Here is a 22,675-nt window from a genome sequence, read left to right as displayed (position 1 = left end):
TAATGTGTATTTAAATCATCATGTGCAAGCGCTCTGGAGGAATTGGCAACTCCCCAGCTAGCTAATCTCCTCTTCAAGTAAATGGTATCAACCAGCAGAATACTCACAGAAAGATGTAGGGGTAGATTTATCAAGCAGCGGATGCTGCAATCTACCCCCCCGTAGTTTCCGGCTTGCCGGAAACTTAAGTTAAGAAGCAGCGGTCATAAGACCACTGATCCTTAACTTGTCTGCCACCTTTTAGGTGGTGGACTGCCATCATCCCGATCCAATGCTAGCGGGTGATTGGTCGCAAATGTACAGGGGGCGGCATTGCACAAGCATTTAATCAGAAATACTTGTGCAATGTTAAATGCTGACAGCGTATGCGAATTCTGTCAGCCCGGCACTTAATTAATTGGCTGCGTAGTCTTATACACCACTGTCAGTTCCCAGTTCAGCAATCAGAGCTGTCTCATCAAATCTGCAATTTCAAAAGGGTGTGTAGACTTTTTATATCCACTGTATGTATTGTACAAAATGTAATGAATTTACTGAGTATAATATGACTATGCCATATTACTTTCAACCTAAGTAAATCAAGACTACTGAGATTAATGCAAATGTTTAAAATTATACAGCAGTAATAAGATTTCTATTTTCTAAGCCATTAACTAAAGATCATCAAACTAATTATGTATGTTCTTTGCTAGGTTTGGCCTTATACTTGATAAAATTAAAACGGTTATTAATGATGACACCAGGCACACCAAAGGATGCCTGAACATGAGAACTCAGAAATGTTATGCCGTTAAACCAAATATTAATGAGTTTCTTGATATTGCGCGGAGGACATATGCTGAAATTGTTGATGATATTGCCGGTATGTGTTGTACTTTTTTATTTTATTATATGACGTTGATATTCTCTTTATCTAATCTACATGGCTTATATATTGTTATACAAATATAAAACCATCCAACAATTGTGCTTTTCCAGTAGAAATGTTGTCTTTTTCATGTCCTTCCTGTATTCCTGCTTAATTATCACTCTCTTTACATTTTCACGTGTATCAAATTATCTGTGATGGCACATGCCAGAAACAGTATTTGGCGATTGCTTATTTAGGGCTAGATTTAAAGGGACATTAAACACTAAATAAATGCAAGATAGGATGATGAATTCAAAGGAAAGATTAGTCTGAAAAAAACATGTAGATGTATATTTTCATGTCGGGTTAGCACACTTGAGAATATGCAATTGGGTTTGCGTGTGAGTAGGGTGTTTTCTCTTGTAAGATGTATCGAGTCCACGGATTCATCCTTACTTGTGAGATATTCCCCTTCCCTACAGGAAGTGGCAGAGAGAGCACCCACAGCAGAGCTGTCTATATAGCTCCTCCCTTAGCTCCACCTCCCAGTCATTCTCTCTGCCTGCTTAACTGCTAGGAAGGGCAAAGAGCTGTGTGGTGACAAAAATGTTAGTTTTTTTATTTCTCAAGCAAAAGTTTATTATTTTAAATGGTACCGGTGTGTACTATTTACTCTCTGGCAGAAAAGGGATGAAGATTTCTGCAAGGAGGATGATGATCTTAGCACTTTGTAACTAAGATCAACTGCTGTTCTCACAAGGCCTGAAGAGTACTGGAAAACTTCAGTTGGGAGAACGGTTTGCAGGCTAAGCTGCATATGAGGTATGTTCAGTCTATATTTTTCTAGACAGACTGTGTTAATTCTAGAAAAGGCTGGCAATATCCCCATGAGGGAAGGGTAAGCTGTATTCAGACACTTTGATAGGATTTTCAGCTTGCTTGAAGGGCTCATTAGTTACTGGTGACACTGTTAGGAAAAAACGTATATGAGGTATGTTCAGTCTATATTTTTCTAGACAGACTGTGTTAATTCTAGAAAAGGCTGGCAATATCCCCATGAGGGAAGGGTAAGCTGTATTCAGACACTTTGATAGGATTTTCAGCTTGCTTGAAGGGCTCAATTATAACGATTTTTGAAGGGACTAAAGGGGTCATTGTGGCTTGTTTTTGAGTTTTGTAACTCACATGGTTAATTAAGAGACACTCTGGTGTTTCTCTGATAGGCCTCAAAACATCGAGTGAGGTGGGAGGGGCCTATTTTCTGCCTCAGTTGCGCAGTTTCTTTTCCTCTGAGACATCTAACTGCTTCTCCTGAGGTTCCTGCTGTGTTTGAGGGCTGTAAAAGAAGTTTTCTTCCCCACAAATCGTTCTGAAGGGCAGGTAGGAGCCACAGTAGAGCTGTGGCAAGGTGCTGAAAGTCTTTTTTACCAGTTTTGACGTTTTTTCAATCCGGTTTTGCCATTAAGGGGTTAATTGTTTATTTGCATAGCTGTGCAAAGTCACTAAGTCTTTATGATGCTACTGTAAAAATTTAGTTAAGTTTACTGCTTTTTTACACTGTTTTGCAGAATTTCTGCAGCTTTTTTTCTCTTAAAGGCACAGTACCATTTAATTTCTAAGTGTTATTTACTTTGATTACAGTGTTTTCCAAGCTTGCTTGTTACATTACTAGCCTGTTTAACATGTCTGACACCAAGGAAAATCCTTGTTCAATATGTTTGGAAGCCATTGTGGAAACCCCTCTTAGAATGTGTCCCAATTGTACTGATATGTCTATAAACTATAAAGAACATATATTAGCACTTGAAAATAGAGCAATAGATGATTCTCAATCAGAAGTAAATGAGGGTTCGCCATCTAGCTCTCCCCAAGTGTCACAACCAGTAATGCCCGCACAAGTGACGCCAAGTACCTCTAGTGCGTCAAATTCTTTTACTTTACAAGACATGGCCACAGTTATGAATACAACCCTCACAGAGGTTTTATCTAAACTGCCTGGTTTACAAGGAAAGCGGGACAGCTCTGGGTTTAGGAAAAATGCTGAGCCGTCTGACGCTTTAGTAGCCGTATCTGATATGCCCTCACAATGCTCTGAAGTAGGGGTGAGGGATTTGTTATCTGAGGGAGAAATTTCTGATTCAGGAAAGACGCTTCCTCAGACAGATTCTGATATGACGGCCTTTAAATTTAAGCTTGAACACCTCCGCTTATTGCTCAGGGAGGTATTAGCGACTCTAGATGATTGTGACCCTATAGTGGTTCCAGAGAAATTGTGTAAAATGGATAAATACTTAGAGGTTCCTGTTTACACTGATGTTTGTGAATATTATTACTAAGGAGTGGGATAGACCAGGTATTCCGTTCTCTCCCCCTCCTGTTTTTAAGAAAATGTTTCCCATATCTGACACCATGCGGGACTCGTGGCAGACCGTTCCTAAGGTGGAGGGAGCTATTTCTACTCTGTCTAAGCGTACAACTATACCTATCAAAGACAGTTGTGCTTTCAAAGATCCTATGGATAAAAAAATTAGAGGGTCTCCTGAAGAAAATTTTGGTTCATCAGGGTTTTTCTCTCCAACCTATTGCGTGCATTGTTCCTGTAACTACTGCAGCTGCTTTCTGGTTTGAGGCTCTAGAAGAGGCTCTTCAGATGGAGACTCCATTAGAGGAGATTATGGACAGAATCAAGGCCCTTAAGTTGGCTAATTCTTTTATTACAGAGGCCGCATTTCAACTGGCTAAATTAGCGGAAAAGAATTCAGGTTTTGCCATTTTAGCACGCAGGGCGTTATGGCTTAAGTCCTGGTCTGCTGATGTGTCATCTAAATCTAAACTTTTGAACATCCCTTTCAAAGGAAAGACCCTATTCGGGCCTGAACTGAAAGAGATTATTTCAGACATCACTGGAGGGAAAGGTCATGCCCTTCCTCAGGATAGATCAAATAAGATGAGGAACAAACAAAATAATTTTCGTTCCTTTCGGAACTTTAAGAGTGGTTCCGTTTCAGCTTCCTCTGCTGCAAAGCAAGAGGGCAATTTTGCCCAATCCAAGTCAGTCTGGAGACCTAACCAGGCTTGGAACAAGGGTAAAACAGGCCAAGAAGCCTGCAGCTGCCTCTAAGACAGCATGAAGGGGTAGCCCCCGATCCGGGACCGGATCTAGTAGGGGGCAGACTCTCTCTCTTCGCTCAGGCTTGGGCAAGAGATGTTCACGATCCCTGGGCTTTAGAAATTGTGTCCCAGGGATATCTTCTGGAATTCAAAGACTCCCTTCCAATGGGGAGATTTCATATTTCTCGATTGTCTGTAAACCAAACAAAGAGAGAGGCGTTCTTACGCTGTGTAGAAGATCTACATACCATGGGGGTGATCCGCCCAGTCCCAAAAGAAGAACAGGGGCTAGGGTTCTACTCAAACCTGTTTGTGGTTCCCAAAAAAGAGGGAACTTTCAGACCAATCTTGGATCTCAAAATTCTAAACAAGTTCCTCAAAGTTCCATCATTCAAGATGGAGACCATTCGGACTATTCTGCCTCTGATCCAGGAGGGTCAATATATGACTACTGTGGACTTAAAGGATGCGTATCTACACATCCCTATTCACAGAAATCATCATCAGTTTCTCAGATTTGCCTTTCTAAACAGGCATTACCAGTTTGGGGCTCTTCCCTTCGGGTTGGCCACGGCTCCAAGAATTTTCACAAAGGTGCTAGGGTCCCTTCTGGCGGTTCTACGACCTCGGGGCATAGCAATGGCGCCTTATCTAGACGACATCTTAATTCAGGCATCGACTTTTCAGCTAGCCAAGTCTCACACGGACATTGTGTTGGCTTTTCTGAGATCTCACGGGTGGAAGGTGAACATAAAAAAGAGTTCTCTCTTCCCTCTTACAAGAGTTTCCTTTCTAGGGACTCTGATAGATTCGGTAGAAATGAAAATATTTCTGACGGAGGTCAGAAAATCAAAACTCTTAACCACTTGCCAAACTCTTCATTCCATTCCTCAGCCATCAGTGGCTCAGTGTATGGAGGTAATCGGACTCATGGTAGCGGCAATGGACATAGTTCCTTTTGCCCGCTTACACCTCAGACCACTGCAACTATGCATGCTCAAAAAGTGGAATGGGGATTATGCAGATTTATCTCCTCAACTGCATCTGGACCAGGAGACCAGAGATTCTCTTCTCTGGTGGTTGTCTCAGGACCACCTGTCTCAGGGAATGTACTTCCACAGGCCAGAGTGGCTCATTGTAACGACAGATGCCAGCCTGCTAGACTGGGATGCAGTCTGGAACTCCCTGAAAGCACAGGGCTTACGGTCTCGGGAGGAATCTCTTCTTCTGATAAACATTCTAGAACTGAGAGCGATATTCAATGCGCTTCAGGCATGGCCTCAGCTTGCTGCAGCCAAATTCATAAGGTTTCAGTCGGACAACATCACGACTGTAGCTTATATCAATCATGAAGGAGGAACAAGGAGTTCTCTAGCGATGATGGAGGTAACCAAAATAATCCGATGGGCAGAGGATCACTCTTGCCATCTCTCAACAATCCACATCCCAGGAGTAGAGAACTGGGAGGCGGATTTTCTAAGTCGTCAGACTTTTCATCCGGGGGAGTGGGAACTCCTTCCGGAGGTATTTGCTCAGCTGATTCAGCTATGGGGTACACCAGAATTGGATCTAATGGCGTCTCGTCATAATGCCAAACTTCCTCGTTACGGGTCCAGGTCCCGGGATCCCAAGGCGGTACTGATAGATGCTCTAGCAGTGCCTTGGTCCTTTAATCTGACCTACGTATTTCCACCGTTTCCTCTCCTCCCACGTCTGGTTGCCAGAATCAAGCAGGAGAGAGCTTCGGTGATTCTGATAGCACCTGCGTGGCCACGCAGGACTTGGTATGCAGACCTAGTGGGCATGTCCTCGGTTCCACCGTGGACCCTGCCAATGATGCGGGACCTTCTAATCCAAGGTCCGTTCACGCATCCAAATCTAGTTTCTCTGCGTCTGACTGCTTGGAGATTGAACGCCTGATTCTATCAAAGCGTGGGTTCTCTGAGTCGGTCATTGATACCCTGATTCAGGCTAGAAAACCTGTCACCAGGAAGATCTATCATAAAATTTGTACCAAATATCTTTATTGGTGTGAATCCAAAGGTTACTCGTGGAGTAAGATTAGGATTCCTAGAATATTTTCTTTTCTCCAAGAAGGTTTGGAGAAGGGATTATCAGCCAGTTCTCTAAAAGGGCAAATATCTGCTTTGTCTATTCTACTACACAAACGTCTGGCAGATGTCCCAGACGTTCAAGCATTTAGTCAGGCTTTGGTCAGAATTAAGCCTGTATTTAAACCTGTTGCTCCGCCTTGGAGCCTAAACTTAGTCCTTGGAGTTCTTCAAGGGGTTCCGTTTGAACCTATGCATTCCATAGATATTAAGCTTCTATCTCGGAAAGTTTTGTTTTTAGTTGCTATCTCTTCGGCTCGAAGAGTTTCTGAGCTATCTGCTTTACAGTGTGATTCCCCTTATCTTATTTTCCATGCAGATAAGGTGGTTTTGCGTACCAAACCTGGGTTTCTTCCTAAGTTTGTTTCTAATAAGAATATCAATCAAGACATTGTTGATCCTTCATCAAAGAAGGAACGTCTGTTGCACAATCTCGATGTGGTTTGTGCTTTAAAGTTCTACTTACAAGCAACCAAAGATTTCTGTCAAACATCTTCATTGTTTGTTGTTTATTCTGGTAAGCAGAGAGGTCAAAAGGCTACGGCTACCTCTCTTTCCTTTTGGCTGAAAAGTATCATCCGTTTGGCCTATGAGACTGCTGGACAGCAGCTTCCTGAAATAATTTCTGCTCATTCTACTAGAGCTGTGGCTTCCACATGGGCTTTTAAAAATGAGGCTTCTGTTGAACAGATTTGTAAGGCGGCGACTTGGTCTTCGCTTCATACTTTTTCCAAATTTTACAAATTCGATACTTTTGCTTCTTCGGAGGCTATTTTTGGGAGAAAGGCTTTACAAGCAGTGGTGCCTTCCGTTTAAGGTCCCTGTCTTGACCCTCCCTTCATCCGTGTCCTAAAGCTTTGGTATTGGTATCCCACAAGTAAGGATGAATCCGTGAACTCGATACATCTTACAAGAGAAAACATAATTTATGCTTACCTGATAAATTTATTTCTCTTGTGATGTATCGAGTCCACGGCCCGCCCTGTTTATTAAGACAGGCATATATATATTTTTATTTTTAAACTTTCAGTCACCACTGCACCCTATAGTTTCTCCTTTTTCTTCCTAGCCTTCGGTCAAATGACTGAGGGGTGGAGCTAAGGGAGGAGCTATATAGACAGCTCTGCTGTGGGTGCGCTCTCTGCCACTTCCTGTAGGGAAGGGTAATATCCCACAAGTAAGGATGAATCCGTGGACTCGATACATCACAAGAGAAATAAATTTATCAGGTAAGCATAAATTATGTTTATTCTCCACTTTTTTTGCTCCATTGACTTCTATGGGGTAATAGCTTATCACGCGCGATATTATAAGTTCGGCTTTTTTGCATGCGTTAGGTTAGTGTGAGAGTAATAACTTTTTACTTTCAACTCATGATACGAAAGCAACCCAGCGTGTGCAAAAAGTTTACTTCTAGCGCAATTAGCGCTTTTGTGAAACCGCTAAATAGCGCTATACTCGTAATCTGGCCCTGAGTGAGTGAAATGTTTTTTGGTTCCTATATAAAACCTCATTCTCATTCTTCCTGGGGAAGAAGGTCCAGAATGATGTGTTGGAACTATTTATGGCTCCCAGAAGATAACCATTTCTCCCCATACCTAAAATTCCTAGAGGTAAATAATCCTCAGGCATCAATAAATAGCCCAGAACCATAGAAAAAATGGACTAGGAAATTTCACTGACAAAAACCCCCTCAAACTACAGAAAGCTGCCAACCCATAATATGCAGAGGCCTCCAAGTCATCCTTGAGCAGGCTGTACAAAGCAGGGAGACTTGTCAGTAGGGATGTGCAAAATTGGACATGGTCTTCAGCATTCAGGTTATTTTGGCACTGGAATTATTTAAATAAAAATACAACACATAAATATCTGTACAAATACAGATATTTTTGTGTTGCAAATGTACTGTAATAAATTCAGTGGGGGTGAAATGACTTGAATATCACAGACCTCATCCATGTACAGTATTTGTTTTACTAACGAGTGGAGAAAAACAACATTTTGCACATCCATACTGGTTAGCCTTAATCATTCTACTATTTCCACAAAGCTCATCCCAACTGATGCAAAAGTACTCTTCGCCTTAGGGGAATAGCATTAGTCGGGTAGGGTTCTATTTCAGGACAGATCGCCCATTTATGGCCATAAACCTCTTCCAAATATGTACCTATTAGACTAGTTTCTCTTATAAGTTGACCCAGTCTTACCTAACTCTTTTACACTCTCTGACCATCTTTTAACACTAGCTATCCTCATCCTCTCTTTCTCTAACTTTCAAAACATCAATGTGGGCCACTACCACTATCTTTTCAGTAATATGACCTAACCCTGGCCCTGCCAAAGACTGTATCCCATAGGCACCATTTTCTTGCAGAGACTAGGGCTCTCTTATTCTCCACAATAATGCCACATTAGTAAGCATAACTGTATCCATCTTAGAACTGTCTTCCATGTAATTGTTTTTTGTTTTTTTATAGTGCTAAGTGTGCAATAAACCCATTTCATAAGTACACATTACACTGTTGTCTGGAAATATATTTTTAAGCAATTATATTGCTGTATGAAAACAACATACGTGGTTTTACTCATATATTTGTGAAATGTATCAATGTGTTTTCTAATGCAATCTTTGATCAGACGTGTTTGTTATTTATACAGAATGTTTTTGTGTTTAATGATCAATAAGGAAGCACTAAATTACATTTTGTTTACTGCTTCAGTGTGGCTGTTGTATCGCACACTGTCATCTCAAGCTTAAAGGGATAATCTAGTCAAAGTTAAACTTTCATGATTCAGTAACTTTCTAAATTACTCCTACTATCTATTTTTCTTTATTCTCTAAGTAATTTTTTTTATTTTTTTTTAAAGCAAGAATGTAAGCTTAGGAGCCGGACAATTTTTGGTTCAGCACCTGGGTAGCGCTTGCTATTTGGTGTCTAAGTGTACCCACCAATCAGCAAGTACTACCTAGGGTGGTAAACAAAAAATGGGCTGGCTCCTACATTCCTGCTCTTTAAAATAAAGATACCAAGCGAACAAAGAAAAATTGATAATATGAGTAAATAAGAAAGTTGTTTAAAATTGCATGTTCTATCTGAATCATAAAAGTTTAATTTTGACTAGGCTATCCCTTTAAGAAAAGTATGGGAAGAGATATTAATACTTTTTCTTTTTTAAGACACGATGAGTCCACAAATCATCTTAATTACTGATGATCAATCAAGAGTTAATTATTTTTAAAGTAGTACAAGATTGTGCTGCTTTGTTCTAGGGTGTAGCGGTAGTCCATATCAGTCTCTTCAGTAGGGTTTTGGTGGCTTTAGAGCAATGGGAACTTGTGGGACATAATTCTCACTGCGCCTCCCATACATTTATGCTGCCCTAATCCTGATGGCCTAAGCAAACTTACTCAGGCTTTATCATTTTCCACAGGGCTATGGGAGGGAGAAGACCTCTTAAACCTGCTGGACTGTCCTGCTGTCGGACAGAGTTAAAGGTAAGTGCTGACTTTTTTTATTCTGGGAAAGAAAAAAACTCAGAGAAAAGAGGGCACTTTAATGTTATGACTGGTAACATATGAGGCTCAGCAAGGGGCTCCTTATGTTGGGACATCAAGCTCTCTTATTTGGAGGGTATTGGACAGCCATAAGTACAGGCACTGGGGCTGGGAGTTAAGCTCAATTTTTAATTATGGTGGTTATTTTCCCTAACGGTTTATGTACACATTTAAGCTGATCGGGTAATGAGGTTTTCTGTAACGCCCACGATGGGCGGGGCTATCGGTTTTGCGCGCTTCCTGTAAACTGCACAGTATTCAGCCGTTCTAGCATCGCATGGACGTCTGCACATTGTGGCACTAAAACCACATGTTTTTTTACTCAATAGAGCAAGCGGTTTTAGCGCTATTGGGGTCCTGAAGATCCGGATCATACAGTACCAAAAAATAAGATCAGGGGGTGAGTCCGGTTGGCAGGTAGGTGCCTCAGCAGAGTTGCTGAGGTGTAAAGGTGTCTGAATTTTACCTTGAGTAGCTGATGGGGCACGCTTTTCCTAATGCAGTAAAGAAGTTACCTTTTAAATTTTATAAAGACACCGTAACGGTTTATGTAATCAAACTTTTTTTGAGTTAAAGTAAGTTGATTAGCTTATGATCTTTTTTGAGCACATTTTTGCTCATGTAATAAAAAAGTTACCTTTTAAATTTTAAAGGGACAGTAACGTTTTATTGTAATCAAACTTTTTTGAGTAAAAGTGCATTTTTATTACATTGTCATCTTATTGTGCTTCAGTATGGACACAGGAGCCTTGCAAGATGTTACTTGCTCCGTGTGTTTGGATGCAAATGTGGAACCACCAATCCCTTTCTGTCCCTCATGTATTGAGAGAGCTTTAAGTTATAGGGAAAAGATTTTTCATGAGCAAAATTTTTCAAAAGCGGATGTTTCTCAAGAGTCTAATGATGAGATTCAAAGTATGCCGCAGCTTTCTCCCCATGCATCCCAAATTTTATCGCCCGCTCAAGCAGTGCCCTGTACTTCTGCTCTAGCACCCACTGGAGTTACATTAAATATATGCTGATCTCATGTCTTCCAAAATTTCTGATGCGTTGTCTGCTTTCCCAATGCTGCAAGGCGAACGTAAGAGGAAAGCCAGACATACAGTGAATGAGGTTTCTGATGCAATGGTGGCAATCTCGGAAACCTACATGGAGACCCAATCAGTCTTGGAACAAGGGCAAACAATCCAAGAAGCCTGCTAATGAATCCAAAACAGCATGAAGGGCATGCCCCCGATCCGGGACCGGATCTAGTAGAGGGCAGACTTTCCTTCTTCGTTCAGGCTTGAGTTCGGGACGTTCAGGATCCCTGGGCAATAGCAATAGTGTCTCAGGGATACAAATTGGAGTTCAAAAGTTTTCCTCCCAGAGGCAGGTTTCTTCTTTCAAGATTATCTGCAGACCACACAAAAGGAGAGGCGTTCTTACATTGTGTAAGAGACCTCTCTGCCCTGGGAGTGATTGTTCCCCTCACAGTACAGGAACAAGGTCAGGGTTTTTATTCCAATGTGTTCGTGGTTCCCAAAAAGGAGGGAACCTTCAGACCAATTTTAGATCTAAAGAGTCTAAACAAATTTCTCAGGGTTCCGTCCTTCAAGATGGAAACTATTCGTTCCATTCTCCCTTTAATCCAGGAGGGTCAATTTATGACCACTGAGGATTTAAGGGATCGTCACAAGTTCCTAAGATTTGCCTTCCAGGACAAGCACTTCCAGTTCGTGGCTCTTCCTTTCGGTCTGGACACTGCTCCCAGAATCTTCACAAAGGTTCTATGGTCTCTGTTGGCGGTACTTCGGTCACGGGGCATAGGGGTGGCTCCTTATCTGGACGACATTCTAGTCCAGGCACCATCTTTTCAACAAGCAAGATCCCACACCGACATAGTGTTATCTTTCCTGAGAACTCAGGGGTGGAAGGTAAATTTGGGAAAGAGTTCCCTAGTTCCGGATACAAGAGTCACTTTCTTGGGAACCATAATAGACTCCTTGTCCATGAAGATATTTCTGACAGAAATCAGGAAATCAAAGATTATCGATACTTGTCGAGTACTTCAGTCCACTCCTCGGCCGTCGGTGGCTCAGTGCATGGAGTTAATAGGGCTGATGGTGGCAGAGATGGACATCATCCCATTTGCTTGTTTCCATCTCAGACCTCTGCAGCTAAGCATGCTCAGGCAATGGAACGGGGATTATGCAGACTTGTCTCCTCGATTAACTCTGGCACAGGAGACAAGGGACTCTCTTCAATGGTGGTTATCTCTGGATCATCTCTCCCAGGGGACCTGCTTTCGCAGACCATCTTGGGTGATTGTGACAACAGACGCCAGCCTTCTGGGGTGGGGAGCAGTCTGGGGATCCCTAAAGGCTCACGGAGTTTGGACTCAGAGTCAGAGTCTGTTCTTCCTATAAACATTCTGGAGCTGAGAGCGATCTACAGTGCTCTTCTGGCCTGGCCTCAGTTAGCCACGGTCCAGTTTATCAGGTTCCAGTCGGACAACATAACTTCAGTGGCTTACATCAATCATCAGGGAGGAACAAGGAGTTCCTTAGTGATGACAGAGGTAGCCAAAATAATCCAGTGGGCAGAAGTCCACTCTTGTTACCTATCAACGATCCACATCCCAGGGGTGGTCAATTGGGAAGCGGATTTCCTGAGCAGGCAGACTTTTCATCCGAGGGAGTGGGAACTTCATCCAGAAGTGTTTTCAAACATAGTTCTCAAGTGGGGTCAACCGGAATTGGATCTCATGGCATCCCGTCAAAATGCCAAGCTCCTGAGATACAGGTCGAGGTCCAGGGACCCCCAGGCGGAACTCATAGATGCTCTGGCGGTCCCTTGGACTTTCAGTCTAGCATACCTATTTCCTCAGTTTTCTCTTCTTCCTCAGGTAATTGCTCGAATCAAACAGGAGAGGGCTTTGGTGATTCTCATAGCTCCGGCTTGGCCTTGCAGGATTTGGTATGCGGATATTGTGGAGATGGCATCTCTACCACCTTGGAGACTTCCGTTGAGGAAGGACCTTCTGATTTAGGGACCCTTCCTTCATCCAAATCTAGTTTCTCTGAAGCGGACTGCTTGGAGATTGAACGCTTAATTTTATCCAAGCAAGGATTTTCTGATTCGGTCATAGAGACCATGATTCAGGCTCATAAGCCTGTGACTAGAAGGATTTACCATAAGATTTGACGTAAATACCTTTGTTGGTGTAAATCCAAGGGCTACTCATGGAGTAGGGTTAGGATTCCTAGAATTTTGTCTTCTCTCCAAGAGGGTTTGGAGAAGGGTTTATCGACGAGTTCTCTAAAGGGTCAGATCTCGGCTTTATCTATTTTGTTACACAAACGTCTGGCGGATGTTCCAGATGTTCAATCATTTTGTCAGGCCTTGGTCAGGATTAGGCCTGTGTTCAAACCAGTTACTCCTCCATGGAGTCTTAATTTAGTTCTCAAAGTTCTTCAAGGGGTTCCGTTTGAGCCTATGCATTCCTTAGCTATTAAGTTGCTATCTTGGAAAGTTTTATTCCTTGTGGCTATTTCTTCTGCTCGGAGAGTGTCAGAACTCTCTCAGCATTACAGTATGAGTCACCTTACCCTATTTTCCATTAAGACAAGGTAGTTTTACGTACTAAGTTAATTTCTTCCTAAGGTTGTTTCTGATCGGAACATTAATCAGGAGATTGTTGTTCCTTCCTTGTGTCCTAATCCTTCTTCTCAGAAGGTTAAAGACTTCTAGAAGAGACTGATATGGACTACGGCTACACCCTAGAACAAAGCAGCACAATCTTGTACTACTTTAAAAATAATAAACTCTTGATTGATCATCAGTAATTAAGATGATTCGTGGACTCATCGTGTCAAAAAATATATAAATTCATCAGGTAAGCATACATTTTCTTTTTCATTAATGATGCTAAAGCTTACTTTGAAAAAATCCATGTGAAAAGTCAAATTTTGGCGTTTGATAGAGGTTATTGTCTCTTCAAGGTTTAGAATTTTAGAAGTTAAACAATCTTTAGAAAATCCCTGAAAAAGTGTTTTCTGATGGATTGGAATAGTGGTATGATATTGTCTTTATGCAAGGCATATGATGGGTTATCATACCAGAAATCAATTTTAAAATCTTAAAGGAACATAATACTCGTATGCTAAATCACTTGAAAGTGATGCAGTATAACTGTAAAAAGCTGACAGGAAAATATCACCTGAGAATCTCTATGTAAAATAAAAAGGAAGATATTTTACCTCACAATTGCCTCAGCTCACCAGAGTAAGTTCTGTGTAAAAAGTTATCTCTCAGTTACTGTCCAGCTGCAGGTAAAAAAGAAAGGAAGAAATGAACAGCAGCCAATCAGCATCAGCAGTGCTTAGGCCATGAAATCTTTTACTGTGATCTCTTGAGATTTCACTTAACTCTCATGAGATTTCATAGTAAGCTTCCTTAAGCTGAATAGGGAAATAACATGAGTGTGCATGAGGCATGCTCCCTTGCAGGTCCCGGGACAGGCATACTGATTTGCTGCTTAAAGTCCTTTACAATGGGATGTGAATACTTAGGACATTTTGAAGTAAAATATCTTCCTTTTTTACATAGAGATGTTCAGGTGATATTTTCTAGTCAGCTTTTTACAGCTATGCTGCATCACTTTCACGTGTTTCAACATTTTGGTATCATGGCCCTTTAAGATAAACTGGTTAGTGAAAGATTTTTAAATTGATTTTTAAATTGATTGGAGCAAATTTGAATTTGAAAACACAAAAGTGTTGTGTATATAAATTTTTAAGGATTTAAATAGATTAGAAGTATCTTATTTTGAAGCTTCTATACCATCTTATGCAATAAACAGATTTTTAAAAGGAAATGGTATGAAATTTATAAGATACTTTCAGTATATGTCCCTTTAATTAAATATTTTTCTTTATACATGTACTTCTTAACAATTAACCGCCTAGATTACGAGTTTTGCGTTAACAGGGGTGCGGTGCTAACGAGCAGTTTATGCTCACCGCTCACTTACAGACGGCGCTGGTATTACAGGTTTTTACAAACCCGGCATTAACCACAAAAAAGTTAGCGTAGAGCAAAATTTAGCTCCACATCTCACCTCAATACCAGCGCTGCTTACTTTAGCGGTGAGCTGGCTAAACGTGCTTGTGCACGATTTCCCCATAGGAATCAATGGGGGAGAGCCGGCTGAAAAAAAAACCTAACACCTGCAAAAAAGCAGCGTAAAGCTCCTAACGCAGCCCCATTGATTCCTATGGGGAAAATACATTTATGTCTACACCTAACACCCTAACATGAACCCCGAGTCTAAACACCCCTAATATTACACTTATTAACCCCTAATCTGCTTCCCCCAACATCGCCGACACCTATATTTATTAACCCCTAATCTGCCGCCCCCAATGTCGCTGCAACCTAACTACATTTATTAACCCCTAATCTGCCGCCCCCAACGTCGCCACCACTATAATAAACATATTAACCCCTAAACCTAAGTCTAACCCTAACCCCCCTAATTTAAATATAATTTAAATAAATCTAAATAAAATTACTACAATTAGCTAAATAATTCCTATTTAAAACTAAATACTTACCTATAAAATAAACCCTAAGCTAGCTACAATATAACTAATAGTTACATTGTATCTAGCTTAGGGTTTATTTTTATTTTACAGGCAACTTTGTATTTATTTTAACTAGGTACAATAGTTATTAAATAGTTATTAACTATTTAATAACTACCTAGTTAAAATAAAGACAAATTTACCTGTAAAATAAAACCTAACCTAAATTGCAATTACACCTAACACTACACTACAATTAAATTAATTACCTAAATTAAATACAATTAATTACAATTAAATAAAATTATCTAAAGTACAAAAAACAAACAAACAAACACTAAATTACAGAAAATAATAAAGGCCCCCCAAAATTTTTAAACTAATTACACCTAATCTAATCCCCTTAACAAAATAAAATAGGCCCCCCAAAATAAAAAAAGCCCTACCCTAAACTAAATTACAAATAGCCCTTAAAAGGGCCTTTTGCGGGGCATTGCCCCAAAGTAATCGGCTCTTTTTTCCTGAAAAAAAATTACAATTCTGCCCCCAACATTAAAACCCACCACCCACACAACCAACCCTACTCTAAAACCCACCCAATCCCCCCCTTAAAAAAACCTAACACTAACCCCCTGAAGATCACCTTACCAGGAGACGTCTTCCCCAACTGGGCCGAAGTCCTCAACAAAGCCGGGAGAAGTCTTCCTCCAAGCCAGGAGAAGTGGTCCTCCAGATGGGCAGAAGTCTTCATCCAGACGGCATCTTCTATCTTCATCCATCCGGCGTGGAGCGGGTCCATCTTCAAGACATCCGACGCGGAGCATCCTCTTCAAACGGCGGCTAAACACAGAATGAAGGTTCCTTTAAATGATGTCATCCAAGATGGCGTCCCTTCAATTCCGATTGGCTGATAGAATTCTATCAGCCAATCGGAATTAAGGTAGAAAAAATCCTATTGGCTGATGCAATCAACCAATAGGATTGAACTGGCATTCTATTGGCTGATTGGAACAGCCAATAGAATGCCAGCTCAATCCTATTGGCTGATTGGATCAGCCAATAGGATTGAACTTCAATCCTATTGGCTGATTGCATCAGCCAATAGGATTTTTTTCTACCTTAATTCCGATTGGCTGATAGAATTCTATTAGCCAATTGGAACTGAAGGGACGCCATCTTGGATGACGTCATTTAAAGGAACCTTCATTCTGTGTTTAGCCGTCGTTTGAAGAGGATGCTCCGCGTCGGGTGTCTTGAAGATGGACCCGCTCCGCGCCGGATGGATGAAGATAGAAGATGCTTTCTGGATGAAGACATCTGCCCGTCTGGAGGACCACTTCGCCCCGCTTGGATGAAGGCTTCTCCCGGCTTCGTTGAGGACTTCGGCCCGGTTGGGTGAAGACGTCTCCCGGTAAGGTGATCTTCAGGGGGTTAGTGTTAGGTTTTTTTAAGGGGGGATTGGGTGGGTTTTAGGGTTGGGGGGGGATTAGGGTAGGGTTGGTTGTGTGGGTGGTGGGTTTTAATGTTGGCGGGGGATTGTAATTTTTTTTTTCAGGTAAAAGAACTGATTACTTTGGGGCAATGCCCCGCAAAAGCCCCCCCCTTTTTTTTTGGGGGGGGAGGTTATTTTGTTAGGGGGATTAGATTAGGTGTAATTAGTTTAAGAAATCTTGGAATTTCTTTATTATTTTCTGTAATTTAGTGTTTGTTTGTTTTTTGTACTTTAGATCATTTTATTTAATTGCAATTAAATGTATTTAATTTAGGTAATTAATTTAATTGTAGTGTAGTGTTAGGTGTAATTGTAACTTAGGTTAGGTTTTATTTTACAGGTAAATTTGTCTTTATTTTAACTAGGTAGTTATTAAATAGTTAATAACTATTTAATAACTATTGTACCTAGTTAAAATAAATACAAAGTTGCCTGTAAAATAAAAATAAACCCTAAGCTAGCTACAATGTAACTATTAGTTATATTGTAGCTAGCTTAGGGTTTATTTTACAGGTAAGTATTTAGTTTTAAATAGGAATAATTTAGTTAATGATAGTAATTTTATTTAGATTTATTTAAATTATATTTAAGTTAGGGGGTGTTAGGTTAGGGTTAGACTTAGATTTAGGGGTTAATAACTTTAATATAGTGGCGACGACATTGGGGGCGGCAGATTAGGGGTTAATAAATGTAGGTAGGTGTCGGCGATGTTAGGGACGGCAGATTAGGAGTTAATAATATTTAACTAATGTTTGCGATGCGGGAGTGCGGCAGTTTAGGGGTTAGTATATTTATTATAGTGGCGGCGATGTCCGGTTCGGCAGATTAGGGGTTAAAAAATGTATTTTAGTGTTTGCGATGTGGGGGGGCCTCGGTTTAGTGGTTAATAGGTAGTTTATGGGTGTTCGTGTACTTTTTAGAACTTTAGTTAAGAGTTTTATGCTACGGCGTTGTAGTGTAAAACTCTTAACTACTGACTTTAAAATGCGGTACCAGGCTTGACAGGAGAGGGTCTACCGCTCACTTTTTGGAAGACTTGTAATAACGGCGCTATGCAAGTCCCATTGAAAATATAGGATGCGCAATTGAAGTAAGTGGATTTGCGGTATTTCCGAGTCTGGCCAAAATAGTGAGCAGTACACCTGTAACTTCAAGACTCGTAATACCAGCGGGCGTTAAAAAGCAGCGTTAGGACCGGCCAACGCTGCTTTTTAAGGCTAACGCAAAACTCGTAATCTAGGCCAACATGTTTTGTGAAATAAAAAGATATATTATTACTCAGCGAAAATCCGTTTTCATAGCAGTTTAGTTTGCATTGGTTGAGATTATACATGTTTATTTTACCATAGGGATGATATCTCAACTATCTGAGAAGCACAACCTGCCACTGAAAACAAGCTTTAGTACCACCAGGGGATTTTTCATCCAAATGAGCATTGATGGAACTGGGTTGACTGCCCCTCAACTTCCTGCAGAATTTATGAAGGTTTATATATTTTATTTTTATAATACATTTTTAAAGGGCTAACTTCAAGTTTATTTTATTATATTATTATAATTTCTTTCATACAGGTGGTGAGAGTCAACAATCCATTACTCCTGGGAATTACTCTTCTCTACCACTAGGAGGCAAAGATTCTCAAACCCCAAGAATCCTATAAAACTCCTCCCACCTCACACATAACTCAGTCTTTACTTTGCCTCCGCTGGAGGTTGTTGAAGAATGAAGATGTGCATTTGATTCTTCAGAGAGAGGGGTTTTCAGTCTTTAATGGGGCCCGGTTTCCCCTCAGAGTACAGTGCTTGTCAGAGGGATGTATATGTGATTCTTTATTCACCTCATGGGTAATTTTTCATAAACCTTCCATAATCGGTCACAATGACTTGTCTTTTGCCTCGCTCTATGTATCTGCAATATACTCCTATTCAGTAACCTCTGCTGATATGTTTCAGTACTATTTTGGCTGTCTGTTTCTTATTTGCTGGTAGACAAGTGTCTATTGGTAAGTATCATTTATTATCATTTAGATAGCTATGATATGGACACTTTTTAGTTGATATATGTTTGCTAATATATATGGCCCTGTGACCAGGGATAGGCAAGGTGTCCGTACACGGACACTGGTGTCCATGACTGGCCCTTGCTGTGTCCACCACCCATTTTGCGGAGGGGAGGGAGGAGTAGGACAGATGAATGTTGGTCCTCACACCTCCTTGACCCAAGCAGCGCCATGCTTAGTAGCAGGAAAGTCGGGGAAGAAGCAAGCTGCCTGCAGTCAACTAACCGTAAGTCGTGATCCATCCCAATTCCTTGATCTGTTTGGCAGCGTGGTGCTGGTGTCTGTGTGTAGAAGACCGCTGCCTACTCTGACAAACCTTACGTAACCAAGGAAGTAACTAACCATGATAATCATGCAATTAACATCAAGGTGGGTTGGGTTGGTCAGGAGTTGCAGACTCTCAATAAAAGGTAATACCACAAGCAGTCCTTTTATAAATGTTATTTTAAACTTGTTTGATTAGATGACTAATTTGTACTTGTGGAACTAGACCAGGGGCATCCAACGTGCAGCTCATTTGAAAACAAAGTGACGCTCTCCTGACTTATAGAAACATAGAATATGTCGGCAGATAGGAACCAATCGGCCTATCTAGTCTGCCCAATTTTCTGAATACTTGGCCTTATCTTATATCTAGCATAATCTTATGGCTATCACATGCATGTTTATACTACTTTACTGTCTCTACCAGTTCTGCTGGATGGCTATTCCACCATGTATCCACTACCCTCTCTGCAAAGAGAGTGTTTTTTTGGTGTTTTTCATTTGAAATGTACCTTGGTGTCCTTCACTAACGTCTGCACTTTGGAAAATGTCCGCCACAGCCTTGGTCCGTGCCTATCCCTGCCTGTGACAGTCCTTTTTTTTGGCACACTTAGTTTGAATTTCACACGTTGGCATTTGGGTTTAAGCACATTGGGTTAATGCTTGTTTCTTTAGTTTTCTTATAGTTCCTTTTGTGCTTGGACTGGTTTACGCATTTTGGGTAACCACAGGTTCGTCCTCGGCTATGCGCACGTCGGGTTTTGGCATGCTAAATCCCTTATAGCTGCATGTTTTCTTCATTCTGATGAGCATTATCTTCCCTTCAGATGTAATTTTAATGTCTCCTGCTTTGTTTTGCAGTTTGGCTTAGCGAGCATTGTACTTGTATGTTTATTTAAAAAGCTACTTAGGAGGGGGTAATCGTTTTCCAATCCTCAAGAGCTTTTTAAGGGGGTTATAGTGTTTATTGCATTGCTTTGTCACATACTTTAATGGAGCAGTCTGATTCTGTACTTAAATCTACTTGAGAAACAGAGTCCCCTGAACACCTTTCTACAATTATTAGGTGTGCTTATTGTAAAAAATCTGAGGTGCCTTCTCCAGCTCATTTATGTGACTCATGTTTAGAATTATTAATGCAATCAGGTGAACCTAATGCTATTTCTTTGGGTATTAATGCACCTACTGTTTGTTCATTACAGGAGAATATTAATGTTTCACCTACTGTGATTTTTTTTTATCAAGGCTGCTGTTTATGATATTGAACCTGATATTTCCTATTTTATGTTTAAAGTTGAACATGTTCGTTTTAAAAGAGGTCTTAATTACTTTAGGGGTTAAAGATCCCAACGTTTCTGATGATAAGCCTCAAAATTGTTTAAATTCTATCATTTTGATGTTTTTGCTTCTTCTGAAACAGCCTTTGGTAGGAAGGTTATTCAGGCAGTTGTCTCAATTTGATTTTTTTGCCTGTTTAATTTATTTTAAATGCAGTAAAAAAAAGTATTGTGGTTGTGGATTTAATTTCTTAGTGAAAAAAAATATTATTTTAAACCCCTCCAATTATGTTATTACTCGTGGACTCCACAACTTGGGTATTAGTTCCCAGGAGTAATGGATCGTGGACTCTCACCACCTGTATGAAAGAAAACCTAATTTATGCTTACCTGATAAATTAATTTCCTTCATGGTGGTGAGAGTCCATGAGACCCCACCCTTATGTTTTTTAGGGTTAGTTTTTTTCTTTAGCACATTTTTCCCCTGCTCCTTTTATTGCTCCTCTTTTCCTCCTCCTAGTGGTAGAGAAGAGTAATTCACAGGAGTAATGGATCATGGACTTTCACCACGATTAAATAACTATATTTTTCAGGTCAGCATAAAATATATCTTTTTTGTATTAATTTTTTTGAGATCATCATATTGGTTGAGCCCTGATATATCATTAGTTTTAGTTTTATGTCTACATGGAGAGATTGAATGCTTTATCTATTCCCCTTCCACAATGGAACACAATTTGCCTTTAATATAGCTTCCAAACTTCTTGGAATAGAATCATGCAACATTAGAATAGTCTCCAGTGGAATGTTTTACCATTCGTCTATCAGAACATCTGCCAATTGCTTCAGAGTTATTGGAGGAGGGAATCTGATTCTCACTCTGCTCTGCAAAATTGCCCACAATTGTTTGATGATATTTAAGTCAGATGATTGAGCTGGCCAGGGTTCATCTTGATGCGCCACAAAACAAGACTGAACTGTTCTGGCTGTGTGTATGGGCTCATTATCATCTTGAAAAATTGCATAATTTTTGTACTTTTTAGGAGCCCTTAGCATCCTCCACACTAAATATATTAGGTATGTGATTAGTAGACATTTGGTAAGACAATGATGGAAATCTAGCCCTTTAAAAATGGGGTATCAAGCTCTTCTGTGTGACATACGAGGGTATGAGAGTATGAGTAAATAAGGTGCTTTGTAATATTTGCCCAAATGTTACTCCCTGGTGTCTAAAGGTAAAGATGATAACAATTCCCTGTGGAGATTACCTTCCCCTCTTTTAAGTGAAGAGTCACTTTTTCCCTTGTGTAATATGGAAGCTCCCATTCCCCTTAAAGGACCAGTCAACACTGTAGATTTGCATAATCAACAAATGCATGATAAGAAGACAACGCAATAGCACTTAGTCTGAACTTCAAATGAGTAGTAGATTTTTGTTAAATAAATTGCAAAGTTATGTCTATTTCCACTCCCCCTGTATCATGTGACAGCCATCAGCCAATCACAAATGCATATACGTATATGCTGTGAATTCTTGCACATGCTCAGTAGGAGTTGGTGACTCAAAAAGTGTAAATATAAAAAGACTGTGCACATTTTGTTAATGGAAGTAAATTGGAAAGTTGTTTAAAATTGCATGCTCTATCTGAATCATGAATTTTAATTTTGACTTGAGTGTCCTTTTAAGAGGCATTTTAATTTACTTCTGTTACTTCATTCTCTTGATATCCTTCATTGAAAAGCATATCTAGGTAGGCTCAGGAGCAGCAATGCACTACTGAGAACTTTGTGATAACACCACTCCTACAACTTCATTGTAACATATGTTTGCATTGATTCAGCAAATCCATCCTCTAAATGTTTTGCAAATTTGTTGAATGACGCATTTTGAGTAACATTAAGCAATTGCAGTGGTCACATTCACTTTAAAGGGTGAAGTAATTTACCTTTGCTGAATTGAACAAAGCTAAGTTATTTCAGGAGAGTGTAAGAATGTATCATTAATTATTTTCTAAAATATGTTTATTTGTGAAGCCAACGGATACACATTCATGTTGTTAAGAAGCAAATAAATATTATACCTTATTTGTTTTTCAGGTGACCCATGTGAAAAATAGTTATAGTTTTACAACATCAGACTTGATTAAAATGAATGAAAGATGCAAAGAATCTCTCAGGGAAATCTATCATATGTCATATTTGTAAGATTATTATGTTTTTTTTTCTTGCCATTTGTAACTAGAGCTTTGAGCATCCGAGCAATTGGGAAAACAACATTTAGGTTATAGGCACGCCAATACATTTAAATAACTTCCACCTTCCTGTAATAAATAATTAAATGTGTGTGTGTGACAAACCCAGGCACCAGCCACTGGTTCCTTAAAATT

At 40.2% G+C, this 22,675-nt stretch overlaps 1 protein-coding gene across 1 annotated transcript in view; it reads left to right on the top strand.

Annotated features, from left to right (window-relative positions):
* The window catches only part of MSH4 (mutS homolog 4), a 195,132-nt gene that overhangs the window by 102,788 nt on the left and 69,669 nt on the right, over nucleotides 1-22,675 (top strand). The window contains exons 11-13 of the mRNA XM_053693186.1: nucleotides 693-862; nucleotides 18,037-18,173; nucleotides 22,386-22,489. Coding sequence (XP_053549161.1) covers nucleotides 693-862; nucleotides 18,037-18,173; nucleotides 22,386-22,489 — 411 coding nt within the window. The remainder of the gene's footprint in view (nucleotides 1-692; nucleotides 863-18,036; nucleotides 18,174-22,385; nucleotides 22,490-22,675) is intronic.

The sequence above is a fragment of the Bombina bombina genome, chromosome 10 (assembly GCF_027579735.1).
Source record: "Bombina bombina isolate aBomBom1 chromosome 10, aBomBom1.pri, whole genome shotgun sequence".
NCBI classification, from domain to species: domain Eukaryota; kingdom Metazoa; phylum Chordata; class Amphibia; order Anura; family Bombinatoridae; genus Bombina; species Bombina bombina.
This window is presented reverse-complemented; position numbering and strand designations above follow the sequence as displayed.